This window comes from Talpa occidentalis, unplaced genomic scaffold (genome assembly GCF_014898055.3).
Source record: "Talpa occidentalis isolate TD23 unplaced genomic scaffold, MPIMG_talOcc4v2.1 talOcc4.8, whole genome shotgun sequence".
Taxonomy (NCBI): Eukaryota; Metazoa; Chordata; class Mammalia; order Eulipotyphla; family Talpidae; genus Talpa; species Talpa occidentalis.
This window is the reverse complement of record NW_023605194.1, coordinates 113,228,761-113,240,118: the sequence shown is the minus strand read 5'-3', so window position 1 is coordinate 113,240,118 and position 11,358 is coordinate 113,228,761. Positions and strand designations below refer to the sequence as shown.

The 11,358-nt window shown below is 48.9% G+C and overlaps 1 protein-coding gene across 2 annotated transcripts; it reads left to right on the top strand.

Moving 5' to 3' along the window:
- Positions 1–1,521: 1,521 nt before the first annotated feature.
- On the top strand, positions 1,522–11,284 carry MGST2 (microsomal glutathione S-transferase 2). 2 transcript variants are annotated; one of them, XM_037497102.2, is made up of 5 exons: positions 1,522–1,643; positions 4,841–4,940; positions 7,850–7,920; positions 10,253–10,334; positions 10,809–11,284. In XM_037497102.2, the coding sequence occupies exons 1-5, from the start codon at positions 1,586–1,588 to the stop codon at positions 10,939–10,941; spliced, it is 444 nt and encodes a 147-aa protein (XP_037352999.1). In that variant the 5' UTR covers positions 1,522–1,585; the 3' UTR covers positions 10,942–11,284. The 2 variants fall into 2 exon arrangements, with proteins under 2 accessions (XP_037352999.1, XP_037353000.1); XM_037497103.1 differs by lacking the exons at positions 7,850–7,920; positions 10,809–11,284 and having other exon boundaries at positions 10,253–10,328.
- The last annotated feature ends 74 nt before the right edge of the window (positions 11,285–11,358 follow it).

The window sequence follows — 11,358 nt, the reverse complement described above, 5'->3', positions numbered from 1 at the left end:
CTGCCTGAAAAAGTCTACCTTTGACAGGAGGTCCGTTATATGCTAAGTACTTTCCTAATCCTTTATGTGCTTATTTAACAAAGACGGAGAACACGTCTTCAGGTGCCACGTGCTACATGAAGTGCTTTGTGCACGTTACTCACTCCAGCCTCCGAGAGGCCCTGTTCCTCTAAATTTCCGTTAGCATTCACCAGCCCCTCTGGTCAAACTGAGGCTCAGAGAGTGGAGGTGTCCTGCCCAAGGCTGTGTCCTCATGAAGTGTCCAGGCAAGGGCCTGTGTGAGGGGCTCCCTCCATGTCAGCTGGGGTGGGGATCGGGCGAGGGGGGGGCACCAACTTTGTTTTGTGGGAATCTACATCTTTAGGAGCAAAAGGCTGGTGTTGACAGAGGGGACATAGAGTGATGAAAGGTTCTGGAAGACCCAAGACCCGCTGTGGGAGGGACTGTTCTTGCTGGGGACATTTTCTTTTCTTTTTTCTTTTAAGGATTTATTGATTTACTTATACAAGCACTGGGTACAGTCAGAAGCGTGGGAGGGTGAGAGAATTCACCAGAGCCAGAGCGGGGAACAGGACAGGCAGACCGACGAAATACACTGCTGAGGGGAGCAGCGGGCAGCAGGAGAGGTCTGAACGCCATGTGGGACCCTCGCCAGGGGCCAGGCATGGAACTGGCACTGCAGAGGCTGCGGGCGGCTTCACAGCCCAGCGCTCAACTGCTGTGCCACCGGGGAGGCCCACCGGGGACATTTTCTGATTGTGGCGGGGCCCTGGGCCCAGCTGAGGGTGATTTAAATATTGCCTCTCTTATTTCCTCTGGTGCCCTCTTCCTTCTCAGAACACAGACCCTAGTATTTTGGTCTTGTTTTTAAAGTGAGACCACAGTGGGTGAAGGCGACAGTGGAACAGCTTGCCACAGGAGACAGCTGCGGACTTGGGTTCAGATCCTGGGTCTGCCTTTTATGGGAACAAAGCCAGAATCCATTTAAATTGGCATTTAAACCTCAGTGGGGGGCCTCCCCGATGGTGCAGGTGGTTGAGCGCAGCGCTATGAAGCTGTCCGCAGCCTCTGCAGCACGAGTTCGATCCCCGCCGGCTGCCGAGCAACCCACATGGCGAGCAAATCTCTCCTGTCTCGCCCGCTGCTCCCCTCAGCAGTGTATTTCATCAGTCTGCCTGTTCTGTTCCCCGCTCTGTCTCTGGTGAATCCTCTCCCCCTCCCACACATCTGGCCTGTACCCCTGCTCTTGTATAAATAAAAAACTAAACTTAAAAAAAAATAAATCTCAGTGGGGTTAAGGAAATGCTTTCAACCCCTCACTTTTTCCTCTGGAGGTGAGAAAGGTCTCAGCAGGGCCTTGGAGTTGGGGAGGGGGCTGAGGTGTGCAAGAAGAGGGTCTCAGTGCAGGCGCAGCTGCAGGAGGCCTTCCAGGCCTGTTCCAGAGCAAAGGTCACCCGCACTTTCAGTGGCTTTTTTTTTTTTTTAGCTTCCTACCCAGCTTTGTTTACTTATAAGGAAGGTCAGCTTGTTATCGTCCCCGGGATTTCTGCAAATAGTTCCGGGTGCCAGCGAGTCCCGTTGAAAGATGGCTGGGCATTCAGTCTTGCTGGCTGCCGTCTCTGTCCTTTCTGCCTGTCAGCAAAGTAAGAGTCCCAGGCAGTGTGTGTGTGTAGGGGGGGGTGGGGGAGAGTTGTGAGGTGTGTGAAGTATGTGTTGTGTGAGGCATGTGATGTGTGCTGTGTGCATTTGGTGCAGGTGGTATGTGTGCGTGGTGCGTGTGTGTTTGATAGACGTGGTGTGTGTTGGGGTGTATGTGGTAGAGGGAGGGAGGTGGGGTGTTGTGTTTCACACTTACTGGGTACTTGTTGGTGGCCTTGGTGTTCCTCAGAGCCCAGTCTGCGCAGGCTCGGACCCAGGCCCCTGGGGACAGGCAGAACTGCCCAGGAGTTGTTCCCCTGGGGGCAAGGTGGTTCCAGGAGCTCAGAGATTCTGCCTGCGGGTGGTCGGGCCCCAGCCAGTCCCAGGAGCCCGGGAGCACCCTGACCCAGAGCGGACCTGGGTGTGAGCTCGAGCTCGGTGTGTCCCCAAGGCACACTGTCCTGTCCTCGGCCAGGGCTGCGATTTCTCCATTCCATTTTCCTTAAAGTGTTTTCTTAAATAAACTGCCAGTGGCACGTATGATTATCAGGTTGAAAAGATCTCCTGGCAAAGTATGAGATTCAGCTAAAAAACTCATTCTAAATTTTAAAGCCTCTCACTAGGACGGTTCAGTATCTGCATTGTTTGGTTAAACTGAGGCTTTTTCCCAGGAGGGAGGTCACAGAGGCTCAGTTCACCTGATCGCAGCTACCAGGTGACCTGACATAATGACAGGAGGGGGGCACTGGTGAGCGAGGCTGCTTACTCCTTACTAAGACGCAAGTGGGCTGGCACTGGGAAGCAGGGCTGGGCTGTGGGCTGGGGAGTGGCAGGGACGGGATAGCCCGGGCCTGAGGCACGCCCGCTCAGTGTTTCTCTAGCTAGTCTGGTTAGTGAACGTGCAAAAATATTAGACCATCTGGCACACATTTTGTGGTTTGATTATTTCACCAGCAAAATGGGTTTATTCAGAAACAATAACCAAAAGTGAGTAGGGAAGTGTGGACCCCCAGGGAGACACGCACACCCTGGCCTAGAACAAAAGAAGGTTCTTTTTACTGAGGTGATGCCGGTGTCCAATGGTGTGTTTTAGGGATGCAGGCTGGCACCTTTTCAAATGTATGTTACCACCACCCCCGCCACCAAAGCATCAATCACCCCGACCACAGTCCGTGGGGCCTCCTCCACCCTTCCCTCCCACCTGCCTGAACCCCCTGGTAACCTCAGTTCTAGTGTCATTCTAAGAATTTGTTTTGGTTTGGTCTGTTCCTTTGTTTTTTTTTTTTTCCCTCTTTGCATTCCATATTTGAGTAAAATCAAATCATGTATTTGTCTTTCTCCTTCTAACTTATTTCGCTTAATACAATTTCCTTCCAGTTCCCCCACGTTGCCACATATGGCAAGATTTCCTTTTCTCTTTTACAGCTGAGTAGTATTCCACGGAATATAATATAGACCACATCTTAATCCACTGGTCTTGAACATCCTTGGACGGTGAGGTTGTCTCCACATATTGGCTCTTGTTAATAGTGCTGTAATGAGCATAGGGGTGCATGTGTCTTTCAGAGTTAGTGTTTTCCTATTCTTCAGACAGATACCTATGTGTGGACTTGCTAGATCGTATGATAAGTCTATTTTGAATGTTCTGAGGATACTTTATATTGTTTTCCAGTGGGACTGGAAAACAGTCCTCATTCCCGCCAACAGTGCACAAGGGATCCTCACATCCTCAGCAACACTTGTTTTTGGTCTTCCTCATCTCCAGGGAACCATGGACCTGCTTTATGTCCCTATAGATTCATTTACATTTTTAAAAAATACTCTTTTCAAGATTCATTTTTATTTATTTATGCACACAAGAACTGAGGTGCAGGCCAGATGTGGTGGGTGGTGAGAGGTTCCACCAGAGGCAGAGAGGGGAGCAGAAGAGGCAGATCTACAGAAAACACTGCTGAGGGGAGCAGTGGGGAGACAGGAGAGGTCTGCTGGGCCATGTGGGTCAGCTCCCTGGCCGGGGAGCGAACTCAGGCTGCAGTGGCTGGCGATAACTTGATAAAGCTGAGACTTTAATTTAACCCCTGCGCCATCAGGGAGGCCCTCATTTGCATTTTTAAGAATTCTATTTAAATGAAAGTATACAGTAAACTTTTTTTTGTATCTTTCATTCAGCATAGTTTTTCTGAGATTCATCTAAGCTGTTCACGTATGGGTAGTTCATTCCTGTTTATTGTCGAGTGATCACCCGTTGTATGAATGCACCACGTAGACCAAACCAGCTCACTTGTTCATAGACATCTGTGTTAGTCAGGGTGCCCCACATAAACAGAACCAATAGAACCCCCCCCACACACACACACACTTTAAGAAATTGGTTCATGCAGTTGTAGGGGCTGGCAAGTCTGAAATTAAAGGAAGTTCTAGAAGGCTGGAAGCTCCAGCAAATTAACGAAGCCTCTTTAGTTTGCAGACAGAATTCCTTCCTCTGGGCCACCTCAGTCTTTTAAGACCTTCAACTGATTGGATGAGGCCCACCCACATTAACCAGAATAATCTTTTTTTCCAAGTCTATGGATACAAATGTTAATCACATCTAAAAATCACCTTCACAGCAATATCTAGACTGGTCACTGTGGCTTAGCCCAGCTGACACATAAAATTAGCTACCACAGAGTCTTTCCTAACCTTAGCGGTTACAAACAAATCGATTGTGAACATTTGCATGGAGTCTCTGGGTGCCCGCGATTTCATTTCTCTTGGGGAGATGCCCTCAAGTGGAATAACTGAGTCACATAGTCCAAGTACGTCTAATTGAGAAATTCCTTGCGGACGGTTTTCTAAATGGTTGTGCTTTCAGGTTCCCGCCAGCGGTGCGAGAATGTTCCAATCACTCTCACAACCTCGCCTGTCTTTAGTTTTAAGCATTTAGTAGGTGGGTAGTGGCACCTCACTGTGGTTTAAATGTACTCTCCTAATGAACAGTGAGGTGCCACATTATTTTTTAAATAATTTTATTTTATATAAATCTTACATCATTTTTCATTTTTGTATAATGTATGCATTTTCGTTTTGGTTATATTCCCCACACAATTCCCACCCACTTTTTCTGACCCAGATCCCTCTTCTCTTCCTGCCGCCCCCCACTGTAGTGTGTCTGCTCTATAGAGGTGCCACATTTTTAACATCAGTTCCTCTTTGCTTGCAGGTTACTTTGCTTTGCATGTAGGAAAAGCAAGATTAAAGTACAAAATCACAGCCCCTGCCGTCTCTGGGTCACCAGAGTTTGAGAGAATATTCCGTGCACAGTAAGTAACGCTCCTGAGCCTCTGGGTCCCCGCACCTGCCATGTCCACATGTTCTGACGGAGGAAGGGGTGCGGAGCAGAGGCCCCCTAGAACTAAGCACCGTGCCAGTCCAGGACCCTCCCTAGGGCCCTTGAAGCCTGACATCTCCCGGCGTGGGAACACTCCACCTACCCGAGCAGTTCAGAGCACCTGCCGAGGAGGCTAGCATCTGGGGAGGGCCAGACCCTGCCTCCAGATGGGGTGCCTCAGTCAGAGGGTTCAGCAGCCTCAAGCTGGATGAGGTGCGCTCTCCGTGCCTGTCTTCCTTTCTTCCTTTGCTCTCGAGAACTGAGGCCGGGCAGCGTGATCCTCTGCTCAGGACCCATTTCCTAAAGGCAGACACCGCAGCTGGGCCGGCCTCGTGCCATGTGTGCCCTCAGCGTGTTGCTCTCCCTGTTCTGGCCTCCTCAGGCCCACACAGAATGTTCCTCCACAAATACCGTGAGTCTGCGGCAAGACTACTCCACCCCGCAGCTCGGCTCTAAAACACATCCCCATTCACGCAGCGCTTGGCTCCTGGGGCGCTCCGGGGCTCGTCCCCGTGTTCTTGGGTGAGGCTGGCCTGTGGTTTCCTCTCTTGTGGGGTCCTTGACTCCTTTTATATCAAGAATACACTCGTCTCACAGAATGAGTAGAGAATTTTTTTTCTCAGAGAAATTTAATAAGAGTGGAAGAGTGTGTTCCTTCAGAGTTGAGAGAATTTGCTTGTTAAATGACCTGGAGCTGATGCTTTTTCTTGTGGAAAAAATTTAGACTATGGGATTGAATTTCTTTAGTGATTGTGGGACTATCTGGGTTTTTCACTTATGTCTTGAATCAGTCTGGATAAGTCAGGGTGCTTGATGGTTGGATGAAGAAGATGTGGTTACATACGCAGCCTTGAGAAAGGGAGAAATACAGGCATTTTCAACAAAAATGGGGGGATTTTGAGAGAATTACGTGTAGCAGAGTAAGAACGATACAACGAAATATTGGAGAGTCACACAGCAGACACTTCGTTAATGTAAAGCACTTTCAAGAACTTCAGTAAACTTCCTGGGGACTCTGAGGCTAAGTTGGGGGGGACAGGACGCAGGGGCTGGGGATGAACAAAGCCAGTTTCCTCCCTCGTTCATGGGGACTGCAACCTGACACCCACTTTTAGGACTTGATTTAATATCAGAATCCAAGCTATCAAATTTCCTTAAATAACCTGAAGGCCTTCAAGTCCAAAAGTACACACATTAAAGTATCCCAATAATTACAAAATTATGTTTTCATCCTTCTGTATTACTGGGGTCCAATTTTTACTCTAGCAAGTCTGTGTGATAGAAGATGACATCTTCCTAGGATTTTAGAAACGTGATGGTACCCTCAAAGAAAAAGATCCTCTGCGGTTCAAATTCTAAATTGTTACTCCATTGGTTTCAGGCTAAGTTGAACCCCCAGGCAGCAGCTTGTCAAGTGTGGATTTACCCCGATAGGGACGGCTGGGCAGTGGGTGTTTCTTAGGAACTGCTTCTTGGCTTGCTCTGGTCCTGTGGCTCCCGTGGGTGCATGCTTGTTGAGGGCTAGGTATTTGGGGGAACCTGGTCCTCAGGTGGCAATCCAGATGTGCAATCCAAGCTATTACTCAGAGCGAAGCTGGGAGCTGAGGATTCCTTCCAGCTGCAGGAAGCTGGGCTGGGGGTGGTGTCTCTGGTTAGTGTATCTCCTGCCTGTTCAGTGAGGGTATTTTCTTACCCGCCCCCTTGCTAGGAGTCACTCAGCCAGGTTCTGTATTTCAGAGGGAACTGCTCCTTGAGGCCCTGTGCACTTGGTTGTCTGTGGGTGGCGGGACATTCGGGAACTTCTGTGTTGTCATCTTTGTTACAAAAACAAAGGAAAACACATTTTTTAATTAAACAAAATCACTCACAGTGACTGGGCTAGAGGACTCGGGTCTTCAAGAGACAGAATCAACAATTTCTGGGTCAAGTGCCTCATAAGCTTAAGTACTCAAGCTTGAAGGCCCATCTAAGGTCGCAGGATCATGTAGAATTCTGCAGGCCGTGACTCTTCTACTCGGATCACCTCAAGACTTCATTACAAGTCAAAGCACTTGGTGGCTGTGATATTGCCAGCCAAGGGCGTCGCCAACCGGGCCAGGATCACCGGGGGTGCCATTCAGAGGGGAGGATGAGCATAATTCATTTTTTCCCTTGGCTAGGTGCAGATGAATTAATTATAGTTCTCAGAGAACTATTCCCTTCTGCTTAAAATAGCGTCAAGATTTCCTTCAGCGTCTTCTATGAATAGTGGCAACCTGACTCGATGGTAGGACAGAGCTTTGGAATCTGGAGGAGACGTGGTTGCACTTTCTCTGCAAAGTGCAGTGGGCTCGGCCTCATGGCTTTACCTTTTGCCTCTGCAAGACGGGACTGAACTGTGCTCAGTCGCTTTCTCACGAAGGTTTTAGGGGAATGATTTAAAGATCATATTTTAATGTGCTCAGTAAGTCAATTGGAAGGCAATGGATAGGAGGGGATGTGGAGGGAGAAATCCATTTAGGATCAATTGTGTTATTTTTTGGATTCTTTAGATAAGACACCAAATGATCTTTAGGCTCGGAATCAGGACATCTTGAAGCCTGTGTTTGGAAAACTGCCACGATTCATTGCGAGCACCGGCCACTGGCTCAGAGGAGAGGGGTTCCTGGCCCTCTTGGAGGTTAACAGTCTGAGTCCTCTTTGGGAAGACTCATTTTACCTGACAGGAGATTTAAGTTCTTGATGTAAACTCCTATATTATTTTTGTAAGAAAAGATTGAACATTTACCTCTAGAATAAAACTCATTGTTCTAGAGTAAAATTTTCTCATAAAATAACCCATGTCTTAATTTTTTCCTGCAGGCAAAACTGCGTGGAGTTTTACCCGGTGTTCCTGGTCACACTGTGGATAGCTGGATGGTATTTCAACCAAGGTAATTTTAAAATACTGTCAACTCAGTGCTAATGGTGACTATGGTCCTCAGAACTACTAAGAGTAGATATGAAGGGGCCTCCCTGGTGGCGCGAGGGGTTAAGACGCAACCTATGAAGCTATCCGCAGTCACTGCAGCACAAGTTTGATCCCTGGCCAGGGAGGTGACCAACATGGCGCAGTAGACCCCTCCTGTCTCCCCGCTGCTCCCCTCAGCAGTGTATTTCAGTCAGTCTGCCTGTTCTGTTCCCCACTTTGTCTCTAGTGAATCCTCTCACCCCCTGCATCTCTGGCCTGTACCCCAGCTCTTATATGCATAAACAAATAAATCTTAAAAAAAAAAGAGTAGATATGAAGCCACGTGTCTGCTGATCCTGGAAATTGTTTAAAACAGAAGAATCCACATCTGTGTGCTCAAGGGCACTGTGTGCTGACAGACTAATGTGGCTTCATTCCAATTTAATTCAGTAATTTTGAAAAACTGTGGAACAAACTCTAAGCTGGGCACACCAGGATACAGACTATGTGAGTGTTGTCTTCAAAGCTGCTACCCTAATTCTGATTTCCTGCAGGACAGAACACAGAATGAACAGCCACTCTCATCGTGAGAGCTAAGGTTTACTGGGCACTGATTATGCACCTGTGTGCTTTTAAGTTTTACACATTAAGTAGCTCTTACAGGACCAGCAGCCTTCCTACGAGGGTCCATGTTCCTACTTAACAGGGGAACAACCTCAAGTGCAGAGAGGTTCAGTGACTTATCAGACTTCAGTTTTGCCAACCTAGGAGAAAGCTAGCCTTCAGGGATGGAGCAGGGTCCCTAGATACTCACCCCACAATTCATATACTGAAGGCTACCAAGGACATAGTTCTTTTGTTATATGTAGCAATCCTACAACTTCTTGGTAAGGGGTATCCCAAATACCCCCCAAATACCCCTTTCTATTTGGTAAGGGTATCCTAGTGAACTGAGGGCACCCCCAGACTCCCCCTGCCCCTCGACAGGGGGTCAGACCAGCTCACCTTCCTTAGTTGGAGAAATTTTACCCCATTTTCTTTCTGATAAGCTCATTGCCTGTTCTGGGTCGGACACTTGGTTGCCACAATTTAAACAAACACTCCCCAGCTGTTTCAAAGACAGCCCCTTCTTTCTCGCAGTTTTGACTGTCACGGAAGGAAATTCAGATAAAACTTCCCTTACAGAAAGTCTTAACTTTATCCCAACTCACCGTTTTTGTCCCTGGAGGGCGTGGAAAAAAAGCCGTTGTTCCTTGTCAGGTGAGAGGCATTGGCGGCTAAGAAGGTGAGGGCCTCTTGGTAGCCTGCCTTCTCTGCTGCTGGGTTTCACAGTGATGGGCGGGACAAGGCCGACTGCCCGGCAGGAAGGGTTTCTGGGTTATCTGGTTTTATTCTTCTTTCTCATGTGAACTAAGTCACCAACTCACTGCCCCGGATGCGTCCCAGCAGGCCTTGGGGAGTTACTCCCGGGTGGGGCGTTTCACCACCAGGCATGCTCAGAAGCTTCCCACCTGCTGACTCCTGCTGGCCATTCTCACCCTCAGGCCCCAGCCCAGGCACCTGCCCATCCCTCACTATCCCTCACCGCCTCCTGGGCGGCTTCCTCCCTCCCTGCTGCCCCAGCCCATTCATTTTGCATCCCCACCAATAATGTGAGCGGTTCCTGGTTCACCAGCGCTCTGCCTGTCAGTCTTATTTATTTATTTATTTATTTATTTATTTATTTATTTATTTATTTATTTTTAAGCTTTATTTATTTATTTATACAAGCACTGGAGGGTGAGAGAATTCACCAGAGCCAGAGCAGGGAGCAGAACAGGCAGAAGGACCGAAGTACACTGCTGAGGGGAGCAGCGGGCGGCAGGAGAGGTCTGCGCGCCATGTGGGACCCTCACAGGCGGCCGGGGATGGAACTGGAGCTGCAGAGGCTACGGGCAGCTTTGCAGCCCAGCACTCAACCGCTGCGCCACCAGGGAGGCCCCTGTCAGTCTTTTTAGACTCAAGCCACTGGGGGAGGCGCAGGGGCTGTACAATAATGACATCGTGGTTTTCAGCTGTAATTTGCTGATGGAGAATGCAGTCAAGTTTGTCATGTGCTTATGTTATAGGTGCATTTATATATCTTCCTATGTGAGTTAGCTATTTAAATATTTTGCCCATTTGAAAAATAAAGTTGCTTTTCATGATTGATTTGTCAGAGTTCTCTGTGTCTTCTGGACACAAGTCTTTTGATAAATGTTTTGTGAGTATGTTCAGTTTTCACACATTGAGAGACTGCCTCCTATTCCGTGTCGTCTCTGTTCTACCTCCTCTAGTTTTCGCTTCTGGCCTGGGCCTGGTGTACATGTATGCCCGTCACGAGTACTTCTGGGGTTATTCAGAAGCTGCTAAAAAGAGGTAAGGAGAACCCACAATCTGGCGTCTGGGCACAAATAGCCGGCTGGAGCCTGCCCTTGTGTCCTGCCCAGAGTGTGTTTGTAGCAGGGCTGGTGTGATCGTAAAAGTGACCCATGTGGCCGTGGGCCAAGTCTCACCAGATCATGTACAAGGAGGTGAGACCGGAAACTGCAAACAGGAAACCACGCTCCAGATGTGCCGTTTCCAGCATCTTCCACTCCTTGCCAAAATTCTGCAATGCTTCCAAGAAGTTACCAAGCAGATCACCCTGCCCAGCCTTGCTAATCCTTGACTGTCCAAATGAATCAATTAACTCTGTGGCCAGGCGTCCCTTGTAGCTTGTGTGACGAGTCCCAGTCTTCAGATGGCAGAGGTCATGGGTGCTGTGGGCACTGAGGATGCTGGGCAGCCACCCAGGTGCAGCGCTTTGCTGTGGCCTAGAATGTCAGCTGCTCCCCTGTGTCTGCCCCGCAGGATCACGTGCTTCCGGTGGAGTCTGGGGGTTTTGGCCTTGATGACCCTCCTAGGTGCCCTGGGCATTGCCAACAGCCTTCTGGATGAATACCTGGACCTCGACGTTGCCAAGAAACTGAAGAGGTCCTTCTGATTCCGCCTCCCTTGCTCCTTGATGCGCAGAAGCTGTTTTACCCTGAAGGTTTTATGGGGATTCTGCTTCAATTAAAAAAAGCAAAGTTAGGCCTCCCCAGTGGCGCAGCGGTTGAGCGCTGGGTTGTGAGGCTGCCCCCGGCCTCTGCAGCGCTAGTTCGATCCCCGGCTGCTCCCCGGCCACCGGAGGAGGGTCCCACATGGCGCGCAGACCTCTCCTGCCACCCGCTGCTCCCCTCAGCAGTGTCCTTCGGTCCTTCTGCCTGCTCTGCTCCCCGCTCTGGCTCTGGTGAATTCTCTCGCCCTCCCGCGCTTCTGACTGTACCCAGTGCTTGTATAAACAAACAAACAAACAAATAAATAAATAAATAAATAAATAAATAAATCTTTAAAAAAAAAAAAAAAAGCAAAGTTTTAT